We start from the raw sequence: 25332 nt of genomic DNA, 5'->3' as shown, positions 1-25332 counted from the left end.
AGAGTTAGCAACAACTTTGACATGGGGAAGAGCATGCAGCTCTGAGGATTGAGACAATGATAGGTTTCATTGCCCAATTTTACCCATTTTCTCTTTTACGATACTGCCCAGGTTCAGGAAAAGCGACTCTTCCCCAGATTTAACCATTGCCATTCTTGGATAACATGGAATTAATTCCACTCTAGGAGTGGAATTTTACTTTCTTCCTAGGAGCGGGCTGGCAGGTATAGGGGCCCCATAAAAATGGGGCAATGATGGGGGCATCAGACCTGCAGCCTATTGGTATCAGTTGAGGGTTGGGTTGTTGGGCAGTCCACATCCTTGGGTCAAGTGAGGCCTTTAAGCAGCTGGAGGAGCTGATACCAAATGGTGAAGCCACCCGGTGGCCACTTTGTGGGCTGGGGAGCCCTACCTGTGCCCAATGGAAGCTAACCCCACCATGATATTCCCCCATTGTGTGTTTCTCACCCTCTGTCCTCCTGCATCCAGCCCCTCCAACTCCCACATTGGGGCTTGCGAGCCTGGCCCAAGGCTTCACCTGGGTCTTTAGATCCATGGTTCCTTGGTGTTGGGGCTGCTTGTAGACCCAGCAGTGGCTACTGCACCAGGTGGCCCTGCTGTGACTAGAAAGCTGGTAACCATTTGATTGGCCAACAGCTCTCAGAGGGGGACTTCCTCTGAGATGGGAGCAAGATCTCACCCTTTGAATCATGGTGGGGCAACCTGGCCAAATGGAGGCGAGGTGGCGGGGGTGAAGGTGAGAACGTGGTGGTGCGGTAATGAGACCACTGCTCCCTAACAACATGCCTCAGCCAAAACCTCAGAAGAGTACCCACTGTTGCTGCTGTATTGTATTGTCCATTTCATAGGGTTTTTCTGTCTGAGGTCTAAGTTTGAAATTAGGAGGAGTTTTGTGCTGTGAGTTCACAGCGAGTAGCAACTGAACTGAGACGGCCCAGTCTCACTTCACAAGGATCACCTGCAGCCAGTGGAAAATGTGAAATCTTATTACTGGGCAAATTTGAACATAGGCACTTGAACTAAGTGGCTTGTATTTCGCCCATTCTGTTGCCTAGTTTGCATAACTAGGTGTGAAAATTGCCTCTAATTTCCATGCAGCCTCAGTTAACACTCCAAAAACAATTCAGTGTTCAATGTTATCTAAACATTTATTTCCATGTCTTTGCACTGTAAACATAACAAACGTTTAAGATTGACAAGTCAAACAGTAACTGTAATGGGTAGATTTTAGTGGATATTTGTGATTAGTGGTGAGACCATACGTTGCCAATTGTTGTCATTTATATTACACTACAATGCGTAGAGAGCTGCTGTGTCTCTGGAACTGCCCATGAAATAACTCAGTATCTCGGCTATGTGAATTACATGATTAAAATCTCAGGTATCGACTGCCAACTCGAAATGGGATGGCCTTTATTATACTGAAAGCAACTTCATCATTTTATGAAAAAAGCATTCTGGCTGTTAAATAAACAATACAAGAATGCATTTGGAGACTACAGTTCATTGAGGAGTTTGGATGATATTCTTCAAACTGAGAAAATTGTTACATCTCCAATCGATGTATAAACCAGGGCTGTCCAAACTGCACTTGTGGACCGCAAGCAACCTCAACCTCTGACAGTCTGTCTCTCAAAATGTTGGCTCTCTTAAAGTCCAACTGGTTCAAAACCCCTTGTGGACTTTTTTCTTATTTGCTTATTTCTGAATTGCGCACAGTGGCTTCCAAGTTTTTTGTCTTGTTGGCCTGTGCCATGAAGCCTTAGGCCATTTAAAGAGTTAAAATGCATGTATCAATGAGACGCAAAAACCCAGTCTGCAGGTGCAACAGGTGATCAAGAAGGCAAATGGGATGTTGGCCTATATCGCAAGGGGGATAGAATATAAAAGCAAAGATGTCTTGCTGCATCTGTACAGGGCATTGGTGAGGCCGCAGCTGGAATACTGTGTGCAGTATTGGTCCCCTTATTTGCGGAAGGATATATTGGCCTTGGAGGGAGTGCAGAGAAGGTTCACCAGGTTGATACCAGAGATGGGGGGTGTTGATTATGAGGAGAGACTGAGCAGATTGGGTTTGTACTCGTTGGAATTTAGAAGGCTGAGGGGGGATCTTATAGAGACCTATAAGATAATGAAGGGGCTGGATAGGGTAGCGGTGGAGAGATTCTTTCCACTTAGAAAGGAAGCTAGAACTAGAGGGCACAGCCTCAAAATAAAGGGGGTCAGTTTAGGACAGAGTTGAGGAGGAACTTCTTCTCTCAGAGGGTGGTGAATCTCTGGAATTCTCTGCCCACTGAAGTGGTGGAGGCTACCTCGTTGAATATGTTTAAATCACGGATAGATGGATTCCTGATCGGTAAGGGAATTAGGGGTTATAGGGATCAGGCGAGTAAATGGAACTGATCCACTTCAGATCAGCCATGATCTTATTGAATGGCGGGGCAGGCTCGAGGGGCTAGATGGCCTACTCCTGCTCCTATTTCTTATGTTCTTATAATTCATTTGCAGTTATTCAGCTATAAGAAATGCAACAATGAGGCAGCAACAACTAAAGATAGTGTTTGCTTGCTTTTCGGGAAGTTTGGATAGGTTTATTTATTAGTGTTACAAGGAGTCTTACATTAACACTGCAATGAAGTTACTGTGAAAATCCCATTCCAGGGCCTGTTCAGGGACTGAGGGAGAATTTAGCATGGCCAATGCACCTAACCAGCACATCTTTTGTGGAAGGAAACTGGAGCATCCAGAGGAAATCCACGCAGACACAGGGAGAACGTGCAGACTCTGCACAGACGTGACCCAAGCTGGAAATCGAACCTGGGTCCCATGGCACTGAGAGGCAGTAGTGCTAACCACTATGCCACCATGCTGCTCAATATGTAAGGACTTGAGATATTTGGAACTTAATAGTATCATAGATTTAAAATTAATGAGAAAAACTTTGCCTTTGGATGAGAACATAAACTGAGTGACGCCTGATCAGCTACCTGATTTTTTTTTGTTGAACTTTTTTGGAAATTAAAATCAGGAGAGATGGATATCGGGCAGATGATTTGATATCAACTCTTTTACATCACTGCCCAAGTCATACCTCTAGTGCACAACTATGGAGTCTTCATGGTAGGAAGCTTATGTGGCCTATTTCAGAAAACTAGCCTAGTGAAGTTTTAACATACAGATCATCATGCCTTCCATTGGATAGGGTGCCCAAACTGCTCATCTTTGTAGATCATGCCTCAATTTCTAAATAGTGAGTGAATTGCCAAGTAAATATGTTCAGGTGAAATAGTGTATTGAGTGTGTTTAAAATCAGCACATATGATTAAAATAGTGTCTCCATAGTTAGAGTACTGGCTAGTCAACAATTTGTATTGGACAACATTGCTCAAGGTAACTAGTAATTGTGGGAAATCGTGGGACCTGAAAATCTTAGCATTTGTACCATGGCTGTGATGGAACCTGATCATAGATCAACATAATTTGGTCATCATCACAGACATGAAAACATCCAAATATACCCAATATATTTATAATTTTATCCCAACATGGGCTTCATTTCTCTTTATTACCTTTCAACGAATCACCAGGTTCACATTCATGGTTCAATCACTACCAGCCTCCATGACAATAACACAACCTGACAAATTGGTCTCTGTGGATGTTAAAATATGTACAAACTAGAGGATTGTTATCAAACCCTTAAGATCATTATTGCCAACAGACTTTTGAACTTGTCTTTTAAAAAAAAACTTTTGATACTTCAACTTCATTTGTTGCCATAACCATAATCATAATTCCCAGCCACCAGGGAAATGCCAGCCAGTGCAGGAAGAGGATGAACGATCTCATCCATACTGCCAGGGTAAGTCAGCACACTCCAAACTCATGCTCTCATAATGGTATTATACATTCAAAACATCACACAGGTCAGGGATCTCAAACATTTGCTGCTTGTGACATCACTGTAAGATCTACTTGCGCAGTGATCCCTTACTTTAACCCAGGCTTGTACCATTCTCATTTTCACTGTGTGCATCTTTATTACTGCTTCAGAGCTCATCTTATAAACAGACTGGTCCTGCTGGCTGATTGAATATTGTTCCGAGAGGATCGGTGGCATTTTGCAGAAGTGCTAGAACAGCTATTTACTCCTTGGACAGTCTTGTACCTTTGTGTTAAAAGATAAATTGGTGCAGCAGATTATTTTATAGGCAAAAACAACAAACTGTACCTTGACCTTCTTTTTCTAGTTTGATATGGCTTATGGCAGTCAAGTGAACTGTGACATGGAAGAAAGTTATTTACCTGCTGGCCCGGTTTTATAGGTGACAGTGTGATTCCCTGTGTATTGATCACCGGTAAAATCTGATTCCCAATCACCGTGGCAATGATCTGACCTTGTGCATTGGTCAGAAGCTGAGGGGTGATTGGTTGCACTTGGATGCCTGGAGTCCCACCTGCGTTTTGATTGGGCGACACAGTTGGGTTTGACATCAGTGGGATTGTTCCAATTATCTATAATAAGGAAAAGTAAGAAATAAGAAACAGCAAAAACAAGAAATTCAATATCACTTTCTCTCTGAGTTTTACCGTCAAAATAAATAACTGGATTAACAGAACTGGACACTACAAGTGGCTGGTTTTTTTCGGCAGGACAAACCATTCTCTATTTGATTGTTTTCTGTTGGACTAAATATTGACTTTTTGTTACAGAATTGTCCAATAATTGTTTCCTAAAATGATACAAGGAACTTGTTTGTGACAGAAACATGGGCAGAGTTTTTTGCTTTGGAGACTAAGGGCCCGATTTTACCAAAGCTTCGCACCCGTTTTCGGGCACGAAATCACGGTAAAGTTGGGCGTCGGGCCTATACCGTGATCTGCACCCGATTCCGAGCAGATCGCGGCTTTACCAACACCCGATTCGGGCGTGGGTCCGGCCCGCGCCCGAATCGGGTGGTCCTACGACTTAAATGCATTAGCATACATTTAAATCGACTTAATGAACCGCGCACCCAACTCTACCGCCAAATCCCACTTTACCATCTTCTGGCCCGTTCCGCATCCGCGCTTTTAGCGACCTGCAGAATAAAAGTCCAAAGCGGATTTCTATTCTGCAAGGGAACCTCCAAAGCCCTCTCTGCCCTTGTGTAGTCACCATCCTCCTCGACCATCCTTCGCAGACCCCCCCGCTAACCACCTCGGCACCCTACCTCAATAAATTTGGGAAAATATTTCAAAATATATATCCCCCCATCCATATTTTGAAATATTTTCCCAAATTTTTGACTGTCAGGTTCTTAGTTCCTGTGATTATAACTTTGACATTATCTTCCAAAGGGAATTCCTCTAATTCTGTGCAATGTTCAGATGAAAACAAGATGAAAGAAAGGATCCAAGGCTGCTCCAGAGGCAGATTAGCTGCACCCAACGTTGCCCATGCAAATCACATTCATAAGTAGGGGCACATCTGCCATGGAATGTGAGAGAAGAGTTGCCAATACAAACTTCTTTTCACTATGGTTGATTTCCCTGATTTAGTAATCTCCTTGAATCGTATTTCCAACCAAGTTCCACCATAGGGACAATTCTTCCAAGTTCACCACAAGACTCTGAACATTTGAGCACCTGGCCCATGACTACTGGGACATCAACAATCCAGCTATAGATCACAAATGTATTATACAGGTCACTAATTGCTCACTAGGACATTGTAGTTTAATTAGCTTTCCCATTGATAATTAGGCAGCACAAAGAAGATGCTACATTATTTTCAGTTTGCAAGATTCTCCCAAGTCCATCCTCCCCCCCGCCCTCTGCTCTCTCTGCTGTATTTTTCTTTGGCGCCTGGGCGCGCTGCTTCGGATTTCTTTTCGAACTGTGCATGCGCAGTTCAGAGCTCTGATCGTTCCGGCAGCGCTAAGCCCCACCCACAGCGTGGATCAGACTGGAGCTGGCAAAAAGCGTATGGGCGCGCTGCAAAGAGGATTCCGGGCTCGGATCTGCATTACGCCCGGATCCGGCCCTTAGACTCCAAATGGTAAAATAGGGCCCTAAGTGTGGTGACGAGTGGGCAGGAGGGAGGGATTAGCAGTGATCGGCGCTGCTTGGCAGGTCAGATTCTCATACTCGATCTTTTGTTTGAAACTCAGTAATTATGCATAGGCAAACTGAATCACGTGGCAGGGCGGGCACTGATTTGTTCGCTCTCCATCATCTCATAGGGTTGATGTAACAGGCGCCATATTTAAACACCACCCAAACTCTCTGAAACCCAGCTGTGTGGTTCTAAGTCCCAGAGATGGCCCCAAGGTTTAGCCTTGGCTGTCTGGAGATTGTCCACCAGCACTGGGAGTTTATTTTTTTCCTGGGGATGGATCCAGGAGGTCCACCAACCTCACCTCACCAACCTGGAAAGTGGTGGCAGAGGAGGTCAGTTCCACAGGCAGCCACCAGGAAAATGCCATCTAGTGCAGGAAGAGGATGAATGATCTCATCCACACTGTAAGGAGTCTAACAACACCAGGTTAAAGTCCAACAGGTTTATTTGGTAGCAAACGCCACTAGCTTTCGGAGCGCTGCTCCTTCATCAGGTGAGTGGGAGATCCACACCACCAGGGTAAGTCAGCTCACACCAAACTCACGCTCTCATGATGGCATTATACATTCAAAGTGTCATAAGCTCAGGGATCTTGCACAATATGAATGGGAGAGATATCATTATTGAAAGCCTATTCCCCAACATCTCATCTCTCATCCTGCACAAACAGCATCTTCAGCCTGCATGCTTCCCAACCTCTGCTCCACCCCTCTCAACACATTCCACCCATTTGTCTTCATGCAGACCAAGACTGCCTGCAACAAGAGACAGAACACAGGCTGGAGGAGGGACAGCCAACATCCAGGAGCTGTCCAAATTTGAGGAGGATGGCAGGGTGGACTGAGATTGCTCCTGTGGTGAAGGTGAGATTAGCCTCTCCCTACAGTGCAGAAGGAGGCCATTCAGCTCATTGAGTCTGCACCGATGCAGCATCTTACCCAGGCCCTCCCCCTACCTCACAACCCCACACATTCAATCTGCTAATCCCCCGAACGTACATGTCTTTGGACTGTGGAAGGAAATTGGAGCACCCAGAGGAAAACCATGCAGACGTGGAGAACGTGCAAACTCCACACAGTCAGCCAAGGCTGGAATCGAACCCAGGTTCCTGGTGCTGTGAGGCAGCAGTGCTAACCACTATGCCACCGTGGTAAAGTCCCTATAGTCCCAGATGACCATTGGCTGACTGGTGGTGATTTAATCTGAAGTTCAGCATACCTCAGGCGAGGGGCAAGGTTGAGAAGGCAGGCCCTCTCCCAGTATAGATGAGCCCTCAAAGAGTTGATCACATCCTCATTCATAGTCAGTGACATGCAATGTTATATTAAATCTGTTCATGAACTAAATCTCTCTCATGCAGGCAGCACCAGCAGGTCAAGTTAGATCAACACAGGCAGCATAAGCCCAGCTCCCTGGTCACCTCGAAGGAGGATGCTGAGAAGCATTACAGTGTTTACATACACCCTCCACCAGCACAGAACACACCACCCTGGTGGGTCATGGATCTAGATTCGGCTCAGGGTCACATTCTGGCGAACAGTTCACTGACACATTTCTGCAGCAGTTGGAGGCAGTGACAGCCCAGGTCCATGCAACTCGGAGGACTGGTGGAGAACAGCTGAAGCCGAGTTAGATGATGAGTCTCTGGAAGTGGCTGTCTTAAATCTGCTGCAGATGCAAAAAAGGTGGCGGCGGAACATCAGGCAGCCAGCAAGTGGCAGTTAACAGATCAGAACAAAGGATGGAGGGGTCCGTCTGCGTTTGTCTGATGTCGTGGCTCTGACATGTGAGTGCTTGAAGTCTCCATGGGAAAGGTGGCAGTCACCTTGGAGATCTTGGCTGTAGCAGGTTCTGCTGGATTTGCTCTTGGACCTTCAGTCCATTGTTATAGGCATTGGTGGAATCCATCAATGACTAGGTAAGATGGGGACAGGGAACCTCGACCACCCTCCAGTTGCCCCTTCTCAAACAGTCAGGCAGGGACCCGTGGGACATTCACTCAGGTGACTCTGCGAGTGTTCAGCCGATCCCTTCTGCCTGTAAGTCCACCTCCAGCTCCAAAGATCAAGGAGTGTGCACCTGCCTTACAGCAGGAGATGCAAGCAGTCTGGGCCCTCCAGCTCCCAGTCCTCTGGAGGACGTCCGCCAAAGACATCAAAGACAATAAGGTATAGCAGTGAGCCGGCTGCCTCCATCTTTACTACGGATGTCAGGGATACATATAGATGTAGCAGTAGCATTAGAAAGATTGAGAAACCTTGATATCACTCTTTCTTGTGTCACTCATTGTATTTGTCATGCACCTTCATAAATACATTTCCTGTTCATGACAATAGTCTCATCATTTGAATGCACTGCGTATGTGCATCAATGTGACCTCTTATTGTGAGGGTGACCCAAACTCCTACTCTGTGATTGCCTCCTTTTGTGAACCTCAGATTCATATCTAATTGACTTACGTTAGTTACTCATCCCTTGTATACTGTCAGGGAGATGGCACCTCTTTATTGAAAGCAACTGTGAATTGCATTAGGAAGTGATATTAAAAGACACCATGGAGTTGTGTGTGCGCAACTGCATTGCAGGTTATCACTTATGTTGACTCATTATCAAATAGCTGTCTTCATTGTTTATGCCAAAGCACATAACCTGCAGCCATGATGGTCCTTCCAGCTCTGTGCACATCTCTGTGGCACCGAGAAGTATCTCATTCTGGAGGCCACGACTACATCAAGTCTGCTTGATGAGGCTTTGTGCTGGTGTGCTGCCTTTCGCTACCCAGAGCAGCTCCATACAGCTTTGACTGCTGACCTTTCCAAAGATTAGGGTCTGGTGAAACATGAGGGCTGGAGGCCCAACATTAGTGGTTGTAAAGGTCTTTCAGCTCACTGACATGCCACCAGGAGACAAGAGAAATATGCTTTGGTATCTTTCTCTGCACTTTACTCCTCTGGAACCTTGTGGCAATGAGTGTGTCATGGGCACATCTTCCAGATCTTGCAGCTTCAATTGCATCCTCAGACAGAGACTCCCCATCATTGCCCTCTTCAGCTTCCTGCCCTTCCAGGTCTTCATTGGCTGAGGAGTTCTCAGTTGCCTCCATCTTTCCCTCTGGCAAATGATCTCCCATTTGAAGCGCAGGTTGTGCAGAGCGTAAACAGACCATGATGTGGGAAATCCTCTCTGGAGGATACTACAGAGCACCACCAGAAAGATCCAAACATCTGAAATGCATTTACAGAATGTCAATGATCTGCTCAATGATGGCTCTTGCTAAACTACGTGCCCTTTCCTCAGAGGCATTTTGAGGACAATGCATGAGTGTCATGAGCCATTGTTACAACAGGTACCCCTTATCACCAGTCAGCTCTGTCAGCACTGTGGACCTTCAAACATTTGAGGCACCTGGGAGTGCCTCAAGATGTACAAGTCATGGGAACTCGTAGGGTACCAGGTGTAAACGTGCATGATATTGTTTCGATGGTCACACACCAGCTGAATGTTTGGTGAGTGGAACCCTTTTCTGTTAATGAACACCAGGGCTGCCAATATTGAGCTCTCAAAGCCACATGTGTGCAACTGATTGCACCCTGAGCTCCAGGAAAGACAGATTGCTGGGAAACCCAGGAATCTAGCAGACGGGTTAGCTTTACCCAGTATAAACTTAGAGTGTTAATGATGAGCCTTAACTGTACAGGGCCTCCATCACCTCATTGATACACGTATGTGTTGAGGTTGGAGAACTGCCACACAGGTCCTTTGTGGATCCCTGGAATGATCTGCTGGCAAAAAAATACTTTCAGGGGCACTGGCAGGGGATGTCCTCCCAGTCCATGGGGAATTAGCTCCTCCCACAGAGTGTGACAAGTATAGATGTGCACGGCATTGTCTCTCACTCATCTCCAGGTAAGAAAGATGCCTTCGATAGTTACTTTGCATCAATCTTCATGGTGGAAGACACCAGTGGGATGCCAGAACTCCAGGAGAGTCGGGGGTATAGGTGAGTGTAGTGGCCATCAATAAGGAGAAGGTTCCGGGGAAACTGAAAGGTCTGAAAGTGGATAAATCACCTGGACCGGATGGACTACACCGCAGGGTTCTAAAAGAGATAGCTGAGGAAATTGTGGAGGCATTGGTGGTGATCGTTCAGGAATCGCTGGAGGCAGGGAGGATACCAGAGGACTGGAAAGTAGCTAATGTAACACCGCTGTTTAAGAAGGGAGGGAGGCAGCAGATGGGAAATTATAGGCCGGTTAGCCTGACTTTGGTCATTGGCAAGATTTTAGAGTCCATTATTAAAGATGAGATCGCAGAGTACTTGGAAGTGCATGATAAAGTAGGACTGAGTCAGCATGGCTTTGTCAAGGAAAGGTCATGTCTGACAAATCTGTTAATATTCTTTGAGGAGTAACAAGGAGGTTAGATAAAGGAGAACCAGTGGACGTGATTTATTTAGATTTCCAGAAGGCCTTTGACAAGGTGCCGCATAGGAGACTGTTAAATAAGTTAAGAGTCGATGGTGTTAAGGGTAAGATCCCGGCATGGATAGAGGATTGGCTGACTGGCAGAAGGCAGAGAGTGGGGATAAAGGGGTCTTTCTCAGGATGGCAGCCGGTGACTAGTGGTGTGCCTCAGGGGTCAGTGCTGGGACCACAACTTTTCACAATATACATTAACGATTTGGAGGAAGGAACTGAAGGCACTGTTGCTAAGTTTGCAGATGACACAAAGATATGTAGAGGGACAGGTAGCATTGAGGAAGCAGGAGGGCTGCAGAAGGACTTGGGCAGGTTAGGAGAGTGGACAAAGAAGTGGCAGATGGACTACAATGTGGAAAAGTGTGAGGTTATGCACTCTGGAAGGAGGAATGGAGGCATAGACTATTTTCTAAATGGGAAAATGCTTAGGAAATCAGAAACACAAAGGGACTTGGGAGTCCTTGTTCAAGATTCTCTTAAGGTTAACGTGCAGGTTCAGTCGGCAGTTAGGAAGGCAAATGCAATGTTAGCATTCATGTCGAGAGGGCTAGAATACAAGAGCAGGGGTGTACTTCTGAGGCTGCATAAGGCTCTGGTCAGGCCCCATTTGGAGTATTGAGAGCAGTTTTGGGCCCCATATCTAAGGAAGGATGTGCTGGCCTTGGAAAGGGTCCAGAGGAGGTTCACAAGAATGACCCCTGGAAAGAAGAACTTGTCATATGAGGAACTGTTGAGGACTCTGGATCTGTACTCATTGGAGTTTAGAAGGATGAGGGGGGATCTTATTGAAACTTACAGGATACTGCGAGGCCTGGACGGAGTGGACGTGGAGAGAATGTTTCCACTAGTAGGAAAAACTAGAACCAGAGGGCACAACCTCAGGCTAAAGGGACAATCCTTTAAAACAGAGAGGAGGAATTTCTTCAGCCAGAGTGGTGAATCTGTGAAACTCTTTGCTGCAGAAGGCTGTGGAGGCCAGGTTATTGAGTGTCTTTAAGACAGAGATAGATAGGTTCTTGATTAATAAGGGGATCAGGGGTTATGGGGAAAAGACAAGAGGATAGGGAGGAGAAAAATATTGAATGGTGGAGCAGACGCGATGGGCCGAGTGGCCTAATTCTGCTGCTATGTCTTATGGACTTGTGGTCTTAATTGCAGAAAGCACGTTAGAGACTTCCACTGGTCACATTGCAGGTATCCAGCAGCTGTGCTCCCTTCATGGTTGGCTGCATCTTCCACTCTCCCATTACCCTCTGTTATTGCTCATACTGATCATCATCATTGCAAACCCAATGACTCCTGCAGTCTTCCAGCAAAGTGCTCCAAATGCCAGTGGCTCCAATTGCACTATCTCAATAAACTCTTCCTAAGTTCTATCAGCTCAGACTCCATTTCCATGATGTTACTCTGTGCAGTGTGAGGGTGCCGCCTGCTGGGGCCCAGCCATGGCTCATCCTACAATGTTTCAGCCTCCTCCCTGCAGATTCTTTTCCATTTTCAATTTTAAACTGCATCACAACTTTGGCATCTCAAGATGGCGGTGGTGTATTTTTACGTTGAGACCAGCTTTGATCCTCCCCTGTCAGAGTTTGGGGGAGTTTGGGTTCCCCAGATCCTCCTGGAGCCTCAGTCTGTGCAGGTAGAACTCCCTTTGGTGATTTTCCAGCCTGCCCCAGTAACCCTGGATCCCATTGTCATTGTAGTGGACATCCTTGCCCACCCCTCCTAACCCGTCAACGTTGATGTCTCTATACCTCATGTGGATCTCAACCCTGCCCATCTTGAGCCTATATACACGGTCACCTACAGAGGTGATTTGCCCCTCCTTGGATGGAGAACATGACTCGTGTGCCATGCACAGCCCTGTAGCTTGGCCCAGGACTTCCTTTAATCTTTCATCCTGATCTCTTGGTATCAATCCAAGGACTTTAACTGTCTTTTGCTTAGCTTTCATTGAGGAGACCATTCTCCTCAATGATTGGCCACAAGACCCTTTCCCTTACTCCTGCTCCATGAATTTTGGTGCAATCATTCCATCTTGTGCTGCACTAACCACCCCCACCCACTTTCCGACTCTAGAGTCTGTGTACATCCCCTTCCTTCACGCAAATCAAATCCCATCCACCCCTTCTGTGTCTGCATTCTACTCATAGAAAGAATCATAGAAACCCTACAGTACAGAAAGAGGCCATTCAGCCCATCGAGTCTGCACCGATCACAATCCCACCCAGGCCCTATTCCCATATCCCTACATATTTTACCCACTAATCCCTCTAACCTATGCATCTCAGGACACTAAGTGGCAATTTTTTAGCATGGCCAATCAACCTAACTCGCACATTTTTGGACTGTGGGAGGAAACCGGAGCACCCGGAGGAAACCCACGCAGACACGTGGAGAATGTGCAAACTCCACACAGACAGTGACCCAAGCCGGGAATCGAACCCAGGTCCCTGGAGCTGTGAAGCAGCAGTGTTAACCACTGTGCTACTGTGCCGCCCCTCTTCCATGTCAGGCTCCAACTTCCCCATCCTGCTATCATTCTTTCCCCTTCCCCTCCAATCCTCACCCTCATGTCTCTGTCATCTCCCATGTCCTCTGAATGCCAGACTGGTCTCTGCTTTAGAGTGCAGCTCTGCCTGAGACATGTGGGACACAATGTTGTCCAGCCATGGTAAGCAGCATCCCTCACATACACTCACCAGTGTGAGCTAACACTGGCATCGCTGAAGAACCGGAGCAGTGCTGTTGTCGGTAGACTTTGACTACCGCACTCACCTCAAATGAAGTGAGAGCGGATAGCAGCACACCACTGATTTCCAATTGCGACTTTGAGCAGTCTAATTTCCTGCTGGTGTGGCATGTAATTACAATGGGAAACATGATTCCAGTTGTGCTTTTAATGAGTATTCATGACATATCAATACATGCAAATGGCATTCCTGACATGGAACAGTGGGAAAGTCAAACGGCCATCAACTACCATGGAGGCGATGAGGGGATAATTCTGACTTACTTTTCTGACGGCAGGAATCCGATTTTTGGTCTCACTCACTCTGTTTTTCTGCTCCCACAAAACCTGCTGCTGATGGAACCAGAAAATTTCACTCATTGGCTCTGATAGTTGCATGGGATTGCATGGGGATAACCTGAAGTTCAATTCAGCAGGTCCCAATCTGTGATCTCCACTCAATTGTCCCAATTCATTTTGGGATTTGCATCACTAAACAATGTAATGAGCAGCATGCGCACCCGCATGATGTGGTTCCAGCTTTTTAAAGGTACAGTCAGAGGAGAAAGAGCACATGTTTCTTCCAATATTGAGGAAACACGTGATGCTCACCAAAAAGGAAAGGTTGGAAGCAGTCATGGAGGTGAGTAGCGGGAGCACTGTACCCAGTTCTTGGATGCAATTTAGGAAACAGTTTAATGACCTAACTAGGTTAGGAAAAGTGAGGCCATTTGCTGATTCATCTACATCCTGTCGTGTAAAACCTCTATTCTTTCATTCAGTCTCACATCACACCCTTTCAACTTTTAGCAGCACCCAGCCTTCACTGGTTATGAACTTCACCATTTCCACATCTATTTGCCACGTCATTGTGACGTTTGCGTCACCCTCATCGAATGCACTGCATCCATCAGGTAAATAGTTCACCGTCACTCAGGGCTGCCTATCACCCCTTGGAGGAGAAAAGAGCACAAAATGTCAGGGAGAGGTACTGGAGGTGGGCTGCCACAAATAGACTAGCTCACAGATGCAAAGGAGATGCCGAGGAGATCAGTAGCAAAATCTGAATCCCTGTCAATTGGAGATGGAGAGATGGGGAGCTCACAGCTAGCTGGTGACAAGAATTACAAAGCATTCTAGCACACACATGTTGACTTCATTTCATCAATAACTGAATTCTGAGAAGACGGAGTACGGTGATTGCCAAGGTTGTTACTTTTCCGCAATTAAATCAGATTCCCTTTCTATTGTCTTCCAGGTCTTCAAGTGCACAGCAAGTGCTGTTGGATGAGTGTGTGTGTGTCTACGGCACGTGTGTGTCTGTGCAAAGCGTATGTGTGTGTGTGGAGGGGGGGGGGTGGGTGGCAGGGTGAGAGAGGTAGGGGGCAATCCTCTTCAAGCTCTGCTCAGCTAGACACAGATGCTGAACCACATTGAGGAGGAGATTGCTATAGGTACCTCAGAGACATAGCCAGATACTGGAAGATGTGTTTCCACAGTCCTGCACTTCATAATCTAGTGCAGTTTTCCCAACCAAAATGATTGAAAATGATTCAAAATTCGTGCAATGAAACTAAAATTAACCTTAATCTTCAGTTCTGTGGTTGGCATCTCCAAGACCTGACAAATCTTGTACCTCCTGTGCAAGTGTTGGCTGGGAAAGAGCTGCAATTGCGTGGTTTAGATTTTTTATGTTGGTCAGGCCCTTGCACGTGACCAACAGAACTTGGAGCTGAACACAAAAGCTCCACGTGCCTACACAAAAAGTGAAAGCTCAAAGGGCACAAAAACCCTGAGGGAAGTGAGAGAGACAAAGGAAGGTTATAAAAAGAAGGTGAGGGGACATGGAGAAGATAAAAATAAAGTTTCAGTATGGGAAGGAGACAGAGAAAAGAGGAGGTGCAGGTGTAGAGGTGTGCCGTGACATATAAAAGGTTGGGAACCACTGATCTAGTGCATTCTGTATTTCTTACTGGTTTGTAATCAAAGCAGAAAGATTCAAAACTCAAGTCACAGTTCACGTTTACCATTTCTATGTCACTAGGGATTTTGTGTATAAGGAAAGTGATGACATCTTGCGGAAAAGCATCGGCACAACAGTAACAGTTCCCAATCAAGATCAGGAGGGTGTCTATTGTAGAGTCTGAAAAATCATTCAATTTAATCACTGGGCGGGCTAGAGAAATACTGATAGGAATGAATACAATATGACTCTATAAACACGAGCAATTGGGAATAGCTTAATGGTTAAAAACTGGGCAGCATGGACAAGTTGGGCCGAAGGGCCTGCTTCATTGCTGTAAACCTCTATGACTCTAAAGCACCCAGAGGTTTCAGACAATAGGGCAACATTCAACACTGAGGTAAACCTTGCAAATTTCTCCTGGGCACTTGTCCTTTCAGTGCAGGCTGGCATTTTAACAACACAGGAATGCAGAATCAAGATGCCATAGACTGGACATTCCCTCAAGCACCAGAGGAATAAATATTGCATAGAAGTGCATCCAGCACACACATGCCCAGCATATCTTGATTTAGTTGTATAAACTTGTTCTGGTTTTTTTGTTGGGATGATTTTGATTACCGTTACATTAGTTTCATTAGTTGCTTTCAAAAGCAGTATTTATGGTGCTGACTTCTCAGGTGACACTGGGCACATTAATTTAATGCCCACTCAAGGGCCTCATCCCACCACTGCTGGTATTAACCCAGCAGCGGGCGAGGGGCTTGCTATGTGTGGTGTATGACAAGCAAACCTGAGTGGGGTTGCTTAACAGCAGAAGAGCTAAAAGATCCTCAAAAGACATGGACTACATTGGAAGAGCAGTTCAAAATCAGGTTTAACTTCTGTATTCATTGAATAGAGTTCATGTCAGTTTGACAACAGCCGACAGAATCCATAGAAAACTTCATCACCAGATGTAGAGAAAAGGGTATTAACTGTGATCTTTTTCAAAGGCAGAACTAGAAGACAACATTTTTGAGTTGGTGACTGCACCCACTGCCATGGAAGCATTCCACAAAGATCCACTAGACAAGCCCAAAATGTACAGCATCAAAAAATGACTGAAGGATGGACATATTGAAGGATACGAAGCGATCTTCACAGATCGACAAAGCTTGCAGGCCCTAAGAACAACTCCAATTGGTGATGATCATCCACAACTAGTAAGACACATGGAAGGAATGGCCTTCTGCTTACACCAAGAAAGTGCCAGCTTCCCAGCAATTCTGAAAAGCATGTGGTGGAAAGGGTCACTGGCAGTGACTGCACTGGAGCAAAGTGTTTTGCAGCTATGAAGAGCCATGCACTGGTCCCTACACACTGTACACAATGGGTGCTTTCAAGCATTAAGAACGAGCATCCAGTATTCTGTAAGAAACACATACATGAGGTGATTAACAAAACAGAAACAGGTAATGATGTGCACAACAAGACAAAGAACGATGACACAGGTTTCATTCACATCATCAATCTTGTCGAAAACATACATACTTTCACACCATCTGAAATGTTTGCCAAGATTTAAATTACCTACTCTAAGAAAGTTGTTAACTATTCGTTATTGACCAAGATAGAAAAATACTACTCTTGCAAATTCTAAAAGACATGCATTCACATGCATGCAAGGCCCTGGTGAAACTAACTACTGTGCAACTTTCAGCGTACAACTAATTCCATGTGCCAGATCCATAATCTTGGGGTGTATGTACAACCAATCCTCCTGGGTGTCACAGGTACTCTACATTGTGGAGATTAAAGGCTCAGCAATTTTAGGTCTACTCGCATTCCGTGACCTCACATTAGTGACAATCCATGGAATCAGTCGGACCTCACATGGCACATCAGCCTCAGAAACTACTCCTAATGCCTCAGTTGAAGATCTAACATTGAAATATCCAGAATGTTTTGACAAAATTGCCAATTTCAAGGGAGCTACACTTTATGCTTATTGGAGAATGCAAGTCCGTTAGTTTTTTCTGGGACAGTTTACGCAACACAAATACCAACAGAAACATGAAAAAATGGCAAAGGATTCTACACGACAGAAACCATGGAACACCATCATTGAAGGAAGGCCTAATTTAATTCAGCATTTCCAAGAACACGCAAAACCATCCTGGCCTTACTGGAACAAGCTCGGCATCTGCTGGGGAGTCATTTTTAAAGGCGGGCAGGTCACCATACTGGAATCTTTGCAACCTGATATTCTTCAACAATTCCTTCAGTCACACATGGGCATGGATTGGCTGAGAACACTCACGAGAGAGACAGTCTATGGCTGGGTAGAAACACTGAAAGCATCTGCTCAGTGAGAGGTCTTACTGTATCAATTCATACAAAAACAAATAGGAGAAGCCCAGATTTAACACCACTGCTTCAGAGGAGCAGGTTCAGAGATGAAAATGTGTAAGTCCTCCTCTCAAATTATAACCTAGACATCATGTCACCCTTTTAACAGAACACATCTTGGTGGCCTAAAATAACAAGTTTTATGTTAATTCATGAAAATAGACTCACATCACTGTTGATTGAAATGGGCTCCAACAAACACTTCCCTTTGTATACTGCAAGCTAACATCATTGTTTTTCTCCCCCTTCCCCTGAAGATGAGGGTAAGATCTTTTCCATTTTTGCTCCTTTTCATCTCTTCCATTCCAGTTATGTTCAAACCCATAAAGTGAGTAACAAATCCGATTGAGCTCCCCTGAATGCAGGAGGAGCATTAAAAGAATACCACAAGTTGCCACCAAAAAGGCATGTCTTCAAAAAAATACTTACCTGAATGTGAAGCTAAGCAATGAGGTGCTTCTTCCAATCCCATATTGAAATCACTGGTTGCTGCCAGCCACCACTTTAATCGTTCTCCTGATTGATGCCTTGCTGTGGCTCCCTCCATTCTCGACCTCCTTTTCCAGATTAACTAATCCTCCCACTTGCATCTTCTACCCCTTTAGTGACCAAGCAGGGAGGTGATGCAGCAACTCAATTCAAAGCCTCTTTGCTGCAAGTAGCCTGGAGATGCCCTGCAGGGTACACACAGCTCGTTGGTTTCATTTAAATGTCATTCAGGTACAGGTATTGTTCCCTCTGCCCTGTTCGCGCCAGCCAAATAGTTAGGAAATCCTTTTTTAGTTAGGTTAATGGTCAACACCTCCTAACCTCGCTCTCCATAGCCCAGAACTCTTTTTCCTGCCTATTTCTATTTAAGAGTGACTTTTACTTTAATATTGAAGACACTATATCAATGCAAACTCCACAAGTCTCCACAGGCTATTCATAGCAAGGGGACTCGTTACTGGATAAATGCAGCTGGAAAACTGGTTGCTTGAAGGTACATGAGAGTAAGAAACCACTAATGGACCTCCTTCCCTTCACTGTATGAGGCATCTGTTCAGTGGCTCCCTGTGTATTAGCTTTCAGGCCTCCACATCACCTCTAATGTTTTAATCTTTAAATGCATTTCTTTCTTTTGCATTTACTATCTGCGTCTCAGAGCATTCCAGGAAAATGCCAACATAATTATGTTGTAAGAGCAAAGCTGAATCAATTGTTTCCGAGCAAATTCAACTGAAGTATTCCCGGAAGTAAATTTCCTCAACTGTTTCTGCCACTCCCAAATTACATCTGCCAAATCCCCTCTTACCTCAGTAATATATTTCCACACAACGCCCCTGCAAAAGGCCAGAAAACTTGAGTTTCCTGTCGATACACACCTTAGTTGTATGCACAGTTGGACCTTAGGTCACTTAATCTGGTGTTTTGTAGCAATTTTTAAAATTCTCCTGAGACCTACACTGTATCTACACTTATTTTGTGACATCATGTATCCATTACATTGAAAAGGTAATGGCCAGAATTCTCTGGCCACTCATGCCCCGCTGCCAGCGAGGACGACAAATTTAGCACTCAGCCAAGTCTCCATTCACTGCAGCGGGGACCAGGGAATCCCACTGGCATGGTCAGCCGAGAACGCCAGCCATTAACTTGTACAGTTGTTTTTGAAATGTGTTCTTCTTATTATGAATAAATGATAGCTTGATAGCTTTAAAAGAAAAGCAGCAAACTATATGCACTTTCCCAGATTCTGGCAATGCTGATTTCACATGTTTTATACTTTTTTAAATATTCTGGTTCTTGCTGATGTTGGTGAAAGTTGCTATATAAATCAGCGTAAATTAAAGTGTAATTAAAGCAAAATACTTTACATATTCTGCTATCTCACTTTTTGCCACTATTTGCACTCTTCATCCCTTAATTGGCAGCATTAACATTCCCTTTTGCCTCGTGTCCATGACAAATTTGTTAATATCTCTTCCGCTTGAGCTATCCCTGGTTTCTATTCTGCTCCAAATCCTCCGCCCGCTTTCCAACTATAAAATTCCTTATATTTCCACCTTTCTTCAGGGTCATCAAGATAAAAAATGTCAACTCTGTTTGTCTCCACAGATGCTGCTAAACCTGCTGTATTTATCCAGCATCTTCTGTTTGTAAATTAAAGTGAAGTTACATCAAAGACATTCTGACCTGCAGCATTTCATTTGAATCACCGATTTCCACATTTTCTGAAACTTCTTGTTTACGTTATCTCATTTTCTCTTCCCATTGCCCTATTCCACCACATATGATTCTTCATTTTGTAAAGGTTCTTCCATCAAAGTCAGCAGCATTGTTCATAGAATCCCTACAGTACAAAAGGAAGCCTTCAACCCATCCAGCCCGTACCGCAAACAACCTCACCCAGGCCCCATCCCCGTAACCCCACGTATTTACCCTGCTTATCCCCCTGACAATTTGGCATGGTCAATCAACCTAACCTGTACGTCTTTGGAGAGTGGGAGGAAACCAGGGTACTGTGCCACCATTGTTCATTCCACTCTTTGACTGATGTTCTCCTGTGAGGGGCTAACAGAACCACAGAATCCCTATAGAAGGAGGATATTCGGCCCATCAAGTCTACATCGACTCTCCGAAAGAGCATCTTACCCACACTCCACCCCCATAACCCCGCACATTTACCATAGCTAATCCACCTAACTTACAAATCTTTGGACACTGAGGGGAAATTTAGCATGGCCAACCCACCTAACAAGCATAACTTTGGGAGGAAACCAGAGCACCCGGATGAAACCCACGCCGACTCGGGGAGAACGTGCAAACTCCACACAGTCACCCAAGGCCGGAATTGAACAAGGGTCTGTGGCGCTGTGAGGCAGCAGTGCTAACCACTGTGCCATTCAATCTGAATTCAGAAGCATCCAACACCAGATGGAAATAAAATGCTCCAGAAGAGCCAATGAAATAAGATACAATTGACTCATTGCAATAGCGAATAGTCTAGAGTTCGGACCCCTGTTTGCGTTCATATTCCGAGTGTTTACATAGGTTTTTAATGCTGCTGAAATTGCTCTAAATGTTTTGAAATTACACTCTACGTTATGAGTAAAAGAAGCACCAGCATATCTGCTCTATTGAAAATCTTAAACTTTTAAAATAAATGGGTTGTCACCTTCACTAACACAGCAGCCAAAAGGAGTTCATACAAGTGCATTATAACATTGTACTGCATAATTTCACCCCAAAAATAAATGCATTTCATTAAAGTGTAGCTGTTGCAAATTTACTGCAATTGTCCCAATTTTATATTTGTATCTCTAATTGCTGTGGGGCGGGGGAGGGGGGGGGGCAGGTGGGGGTGGCTTGTATTATCTCAGTGTTTTTCTGAAACTGCGTGATATTTACTTGTAGAACGCAAACAGTAAAGGGTGAACATTTTCTCTCTCTTCTAATATTGAGCAGATTTTCACTGAGAAAGATTTGCTCTTGTTTGGATCTGTTTTGAAGCTGAATACTGCCTCCCCATAATGAGAGATGGAGCGTGTGTGTGTGTGTTTTTTCGTTGATGGCTGTGACCAGTTTTGTGACCTGATTATGTCGGCAGTCTCAGCAGCTGAGACACTACAAAAGCAAACGCATCCCATCAAATCCCTTTCCAGAGTAATGACTCTCAGTATTGCAGATTTGCTACAAGCAGAGAATCCATCAGGCCTCGTTAGCACCATTTAGCATCGAGAGTCTTGGAGAACAATGTACACTTGGCTAATCAGAATAATGAAAAGACCATGTACAGACCATTAGTTAATTGGATCAACATGTTGAATTGTCTGATTTTGATGTGTGGGCTAATTTTAGATTGAAAAATACCTCAAAGAGCCCCGCTAAATGACAGAGAGTAATGAAAATGATAAAACACTCAGCGACATTTAATTCTGCATATAAAATACATTTTGAGTCAGGAACCACTTGTTAAACAAGGCATGATCAACTATGGAAAAGTGTTTTTACAGCAGCTATACCCTAACATGAGCACCTAATCTACAGGAAACCATTGATAAGATCTTACAAGACTCTGCTGCACTGTGGCGATAATGGCAAGTATTTTATCTCAATGCACCTTCTGCTGCTCATAAGCTTTGTGCCCCACCATTTAGGCACAAAAACATTAAACAGCTTATTCAACCACTGTCACATTTTCATAACACGGGACACAATGAATTTAATAGCACTTTTAAACAGTTACCTACATGAAACCACATCGTTAATGCGGCACATATTAACCTTATGGGCAGTGAACTTCACAAGAGGTTCTTATTATTTATGAACATTTAGAAGATACTGAGGATATTACAGAGAATTATAAAGTGAGCTTTCTCATTGAAAAATATCTGAGCTTTTATAAGCTAACACTGGTATAGTGTGGACTATGAACATTAGTCAGAGACTGCTGCTTCTTTTCTGCATTGAACAAATGATAAAGATTGAAGCTGTAATCACTGGGACTCATCCATTACCGCCCACAAGCGATTCAAAGTGTCTCTGAATTTACATATGAAGAACAGAGCAGGTCAACACTTTGCTAAAAACATTTGCAAATAGACCACAAGAAAGACAGATAGCGGTATTTATTTTTTTATGGGATGTGGGAGTTGCTGGCAAAGCCAACATTTGTTGCCCATCCCTGGCTTTTGCTGGGCCATTTCAGAGGGCAGTTCAGAGTCAACCATATTGCTGTGGGCCTGGAGTCACATGTAGGCCAGTTTGAATGAGGACAGCAGATTTCCTTCCCTAAAGGACATTAGTGAAGCAAATGGATTTTTACAAAAATTGATGATCATTCCATGAGTCCCACGGTCACCTTTCTAAGACTAGAAGATACTGAGGGACAGGATATATGCACATTTGGAAGAAAATGGACTAGTTAGTGACAGGCAGCATGGTTTTGAATGGGGAAGGTCATGTCTCACCAACTTGATTGAGCTTTTTGAAGTGGAGACAAAGGTAATTGAGGGAAGGGCTTTGGATGTAGTTTATATGGACTTTAGTAAGGCGTTTGACAAGGTTCCACATGGTAGACTAGTACAAAAACTAAAATCATAGGGGATTCAGAGTGGGCTGGCTAGATGGATACAGAACTGGCTTGGTTATAGAAAATAGAGAGTAGCAGTGGAAGGGTGTTTTTCAGAATGGAGATCTGCAGCTAGTGGTGTTCCACAGGGATCAGTGCTGGGACCTCTGTTGTTTGTAGTATAATAAATGATCTGGAGGAAAATGTGGGTGGTCTGATTAATAAATTTGCGGATGACATGAAGATTGGTGGAGTTGCTGATAGTGCCGAGCATTGTCACAGGATACAACAGGATAAAGATAGATTGGAGACTTGAGCACAGAAATGGCAGATGTGAGTTTAATCCGGACAAATGTGAGGTGATGCATTTGAGGATCAAATTTAGGTGTGAATTATACTGTAAATGGCAGAACCCACTGCACCAAACCATCGATATTTTGTAGATTATAGCTATCCTCTACACTATCCATTACTCAGCCAATCTTTGCGCCCACTGCATATTTTTCAATTGTGCCTCTTGCATATTTTCCAATCATGTCCCCATATTCATGTCCAAACTGTTAATATATAACACAAACAGCAAGAGTACCAACACCGAACCCTGTGGAACACCACTTGAAACAACTTTCCATTTGCAAGGACATCCGTTGACCATTACCCTTTGTTTCCTGTTACTAAGCCAACTTTTTGTCCAGTTTGCCAGGTTATCCTGTATCCCATAGGCTTTTACCTTTTTGATCAATCTGCCATGCGGGATCTTGTCAAACATCTTGCTAAAATCCATGTACACAACATTCACTGCACCACCTTCATCAACCCTTCTTGTCACTTCCTCAAAGAATTCAATCAAGCTTGTGAGGCAAGACCTCCCTTTAACGAATCCACGCTGACCATCCCTGACAAGTCCATGTCTTTCTGTCAAGATTGATTCTACTAATTTGCCTGCCACCAATGTAAGACTAACTGGCCTATAATTGTTTGGCATTTCCTTTCATCCTTTTTCAAATGTTTGCATTTCTCCTGTCCTCCGGTACCTCCCCTGTATCTAGTGAAGATTGGAAAATCATCCGCGGAGCATCTGCTATCTCCTCCCTGACCCCCTTCAGCAGCCTTGGAAACAGTCTATCTGGCCATGGTTATTTATCAACTTTCAAGGATTCCAACCCTTTGAATATTTCCTCTCTCTTTATGATTATCCCATCCAACATCTCACAGTGTTCCTCCTGGACTACTAAATCTGCATCATCCTTTTCCTTTGTAACACAGAGACAATTTAAAACCCTTTCCATAGCCTCTGCATCTTCACACAAGTTACCTTCTTCATCTCTGATAGGTTCCACTCTTTCCTTAACTAACCTTTAACCATTAATATATTGGTAAAACATCTTTGGGCTTTCTTTAACTTTACTGGCTAATCCTTCTTCATATCCTTTCTTTGATTTTCTTATTTCCTTTTTTTACTTTGTCCGTGCACTTCCTATATTCATCTAGGCTACCTGCACTGCTTAGCTCTTAGTGCCTGTCGTACACTTTCTTTTTCTGTTTAATCTTCCTTATTTCTGGAGGGGATTTAGCTGTTTGGTACATTTAGGATGTTGCTTTTTTGTGCTTCTCACTGGTTTTCCACTGCTTTATCCATGAGCAGCGCTATCCGGTCCACCTCACCCAAGTCCCTTCTCATTCCTACAAAATTTGCCTTCCTCCAGTTCAAAACTTATATTTCTGTTTTATCTCTGTTCCTTTCTTTGGTAATGCTAAACCTAACTGAGTTGTGATCACTATCCCCGATATGGTTGCCAAATATCAATTCACCCTTCTTCGTTCCCCAAGACTAGGTCTAGAATTGCATCTTCTCTGTTGGGTTTGTCATTAATTGGTTGAAAAATTTCCCTGGACGCACTCCATGAATTCTTCTCCCTCAGTGCCCCTTGTATTGTTTGAATCCCAGTTGATATTGGTATAGTTAAAGTCTCTTACTATTATTGCCCTCTTGTTCTTACAGGCAGAGATTTGCCTACATATTTGTTCTATCTCCCTTTTACTATTTGGGGGGTCGGTAGTATACTCCCAGAATTGTGACTGCCTCTTTTTTATTTCTAAGCTCAAGCCATAAAGCCTCGTTTGTTGACCTGTTCAGTATGTCATCCTTTTTCACAACTGGAATTGATTCTTTAACCATTAGTGCTACTCACCCTCATTTCTTTTCCCACTCTATTGTGTCTGAAGACTCCATAACCAGATATATTGAGCTGCCAATTTTGCCCCTCCTTTAGCCAGGTTTCTGTTAGAGCAATGACATCACACTGCTATGTGTCTACCTGTGCCCTTAACTCATCTACCTTTTTTGTAATACTCCTTGCACTGTAGTATAAACAGTTTACCCCGTCAATTTAAAACTTTCCTTCTGTAATTCCAAGCCTATCACTACATTTTCAACATCACTAGCTAATGTTCTACCTCCATTTTCTAAGCTGAATCTTATCCATCTGATCCTACTCCTGGAACCCCATCCCCCTGCCACACTAGTTTAAATACTCCCCAACAGAACTAGCAAAAGTGCTGGAAGGACATTGGTCCCAGCTCTGCCTAAGTACA

At 44.3% G+C, this 25332-nt stretch overlaps 1 protein-coding gene across 1 annotated transcript in view; it reads right to left on the bottom strand.

The window, feature by feature from the left end:
• Positions 1-25332, bottom strand: part of pou6f2 (POU class 6 homeobox 2) — a 649655-nt gene that overhangs the window by 68881 nt on the left and 555442 nt on the right. The window contains exons 7-8 of the mRNA XM_078215507.1: positions 4327-4536; positions 34-39 (exon numbers count right to left, since the gene is read on the bottom strand). Of these exons, the coding sequence (XP_078071633.1) occupies positions 34-39; positions 4327-4536 (216 nt within the window). The remainder of the gene's footprint in view (positions 1-33; positions 40-4326; positions 4537-25332) is intronic.

This window comes from Mustelus asterias, chromosome 7 (genome assembly GCF_964213995.1).
Source record: "Mustelus asterias chromosome 7, sMusAst1.hap1.1, whole genome shotgun sequence".
In the NCBI taxonomy this organism is placed as follows: Eukaryota; Metazoa; Chordata; class Chondrichthyes; order Carcharhiniformes; family Triakidae; genus Mustelus; species Mustelus asterias.
This window is presented reverse-complemented; position numbering and strand designations above follow the sequence as displayed.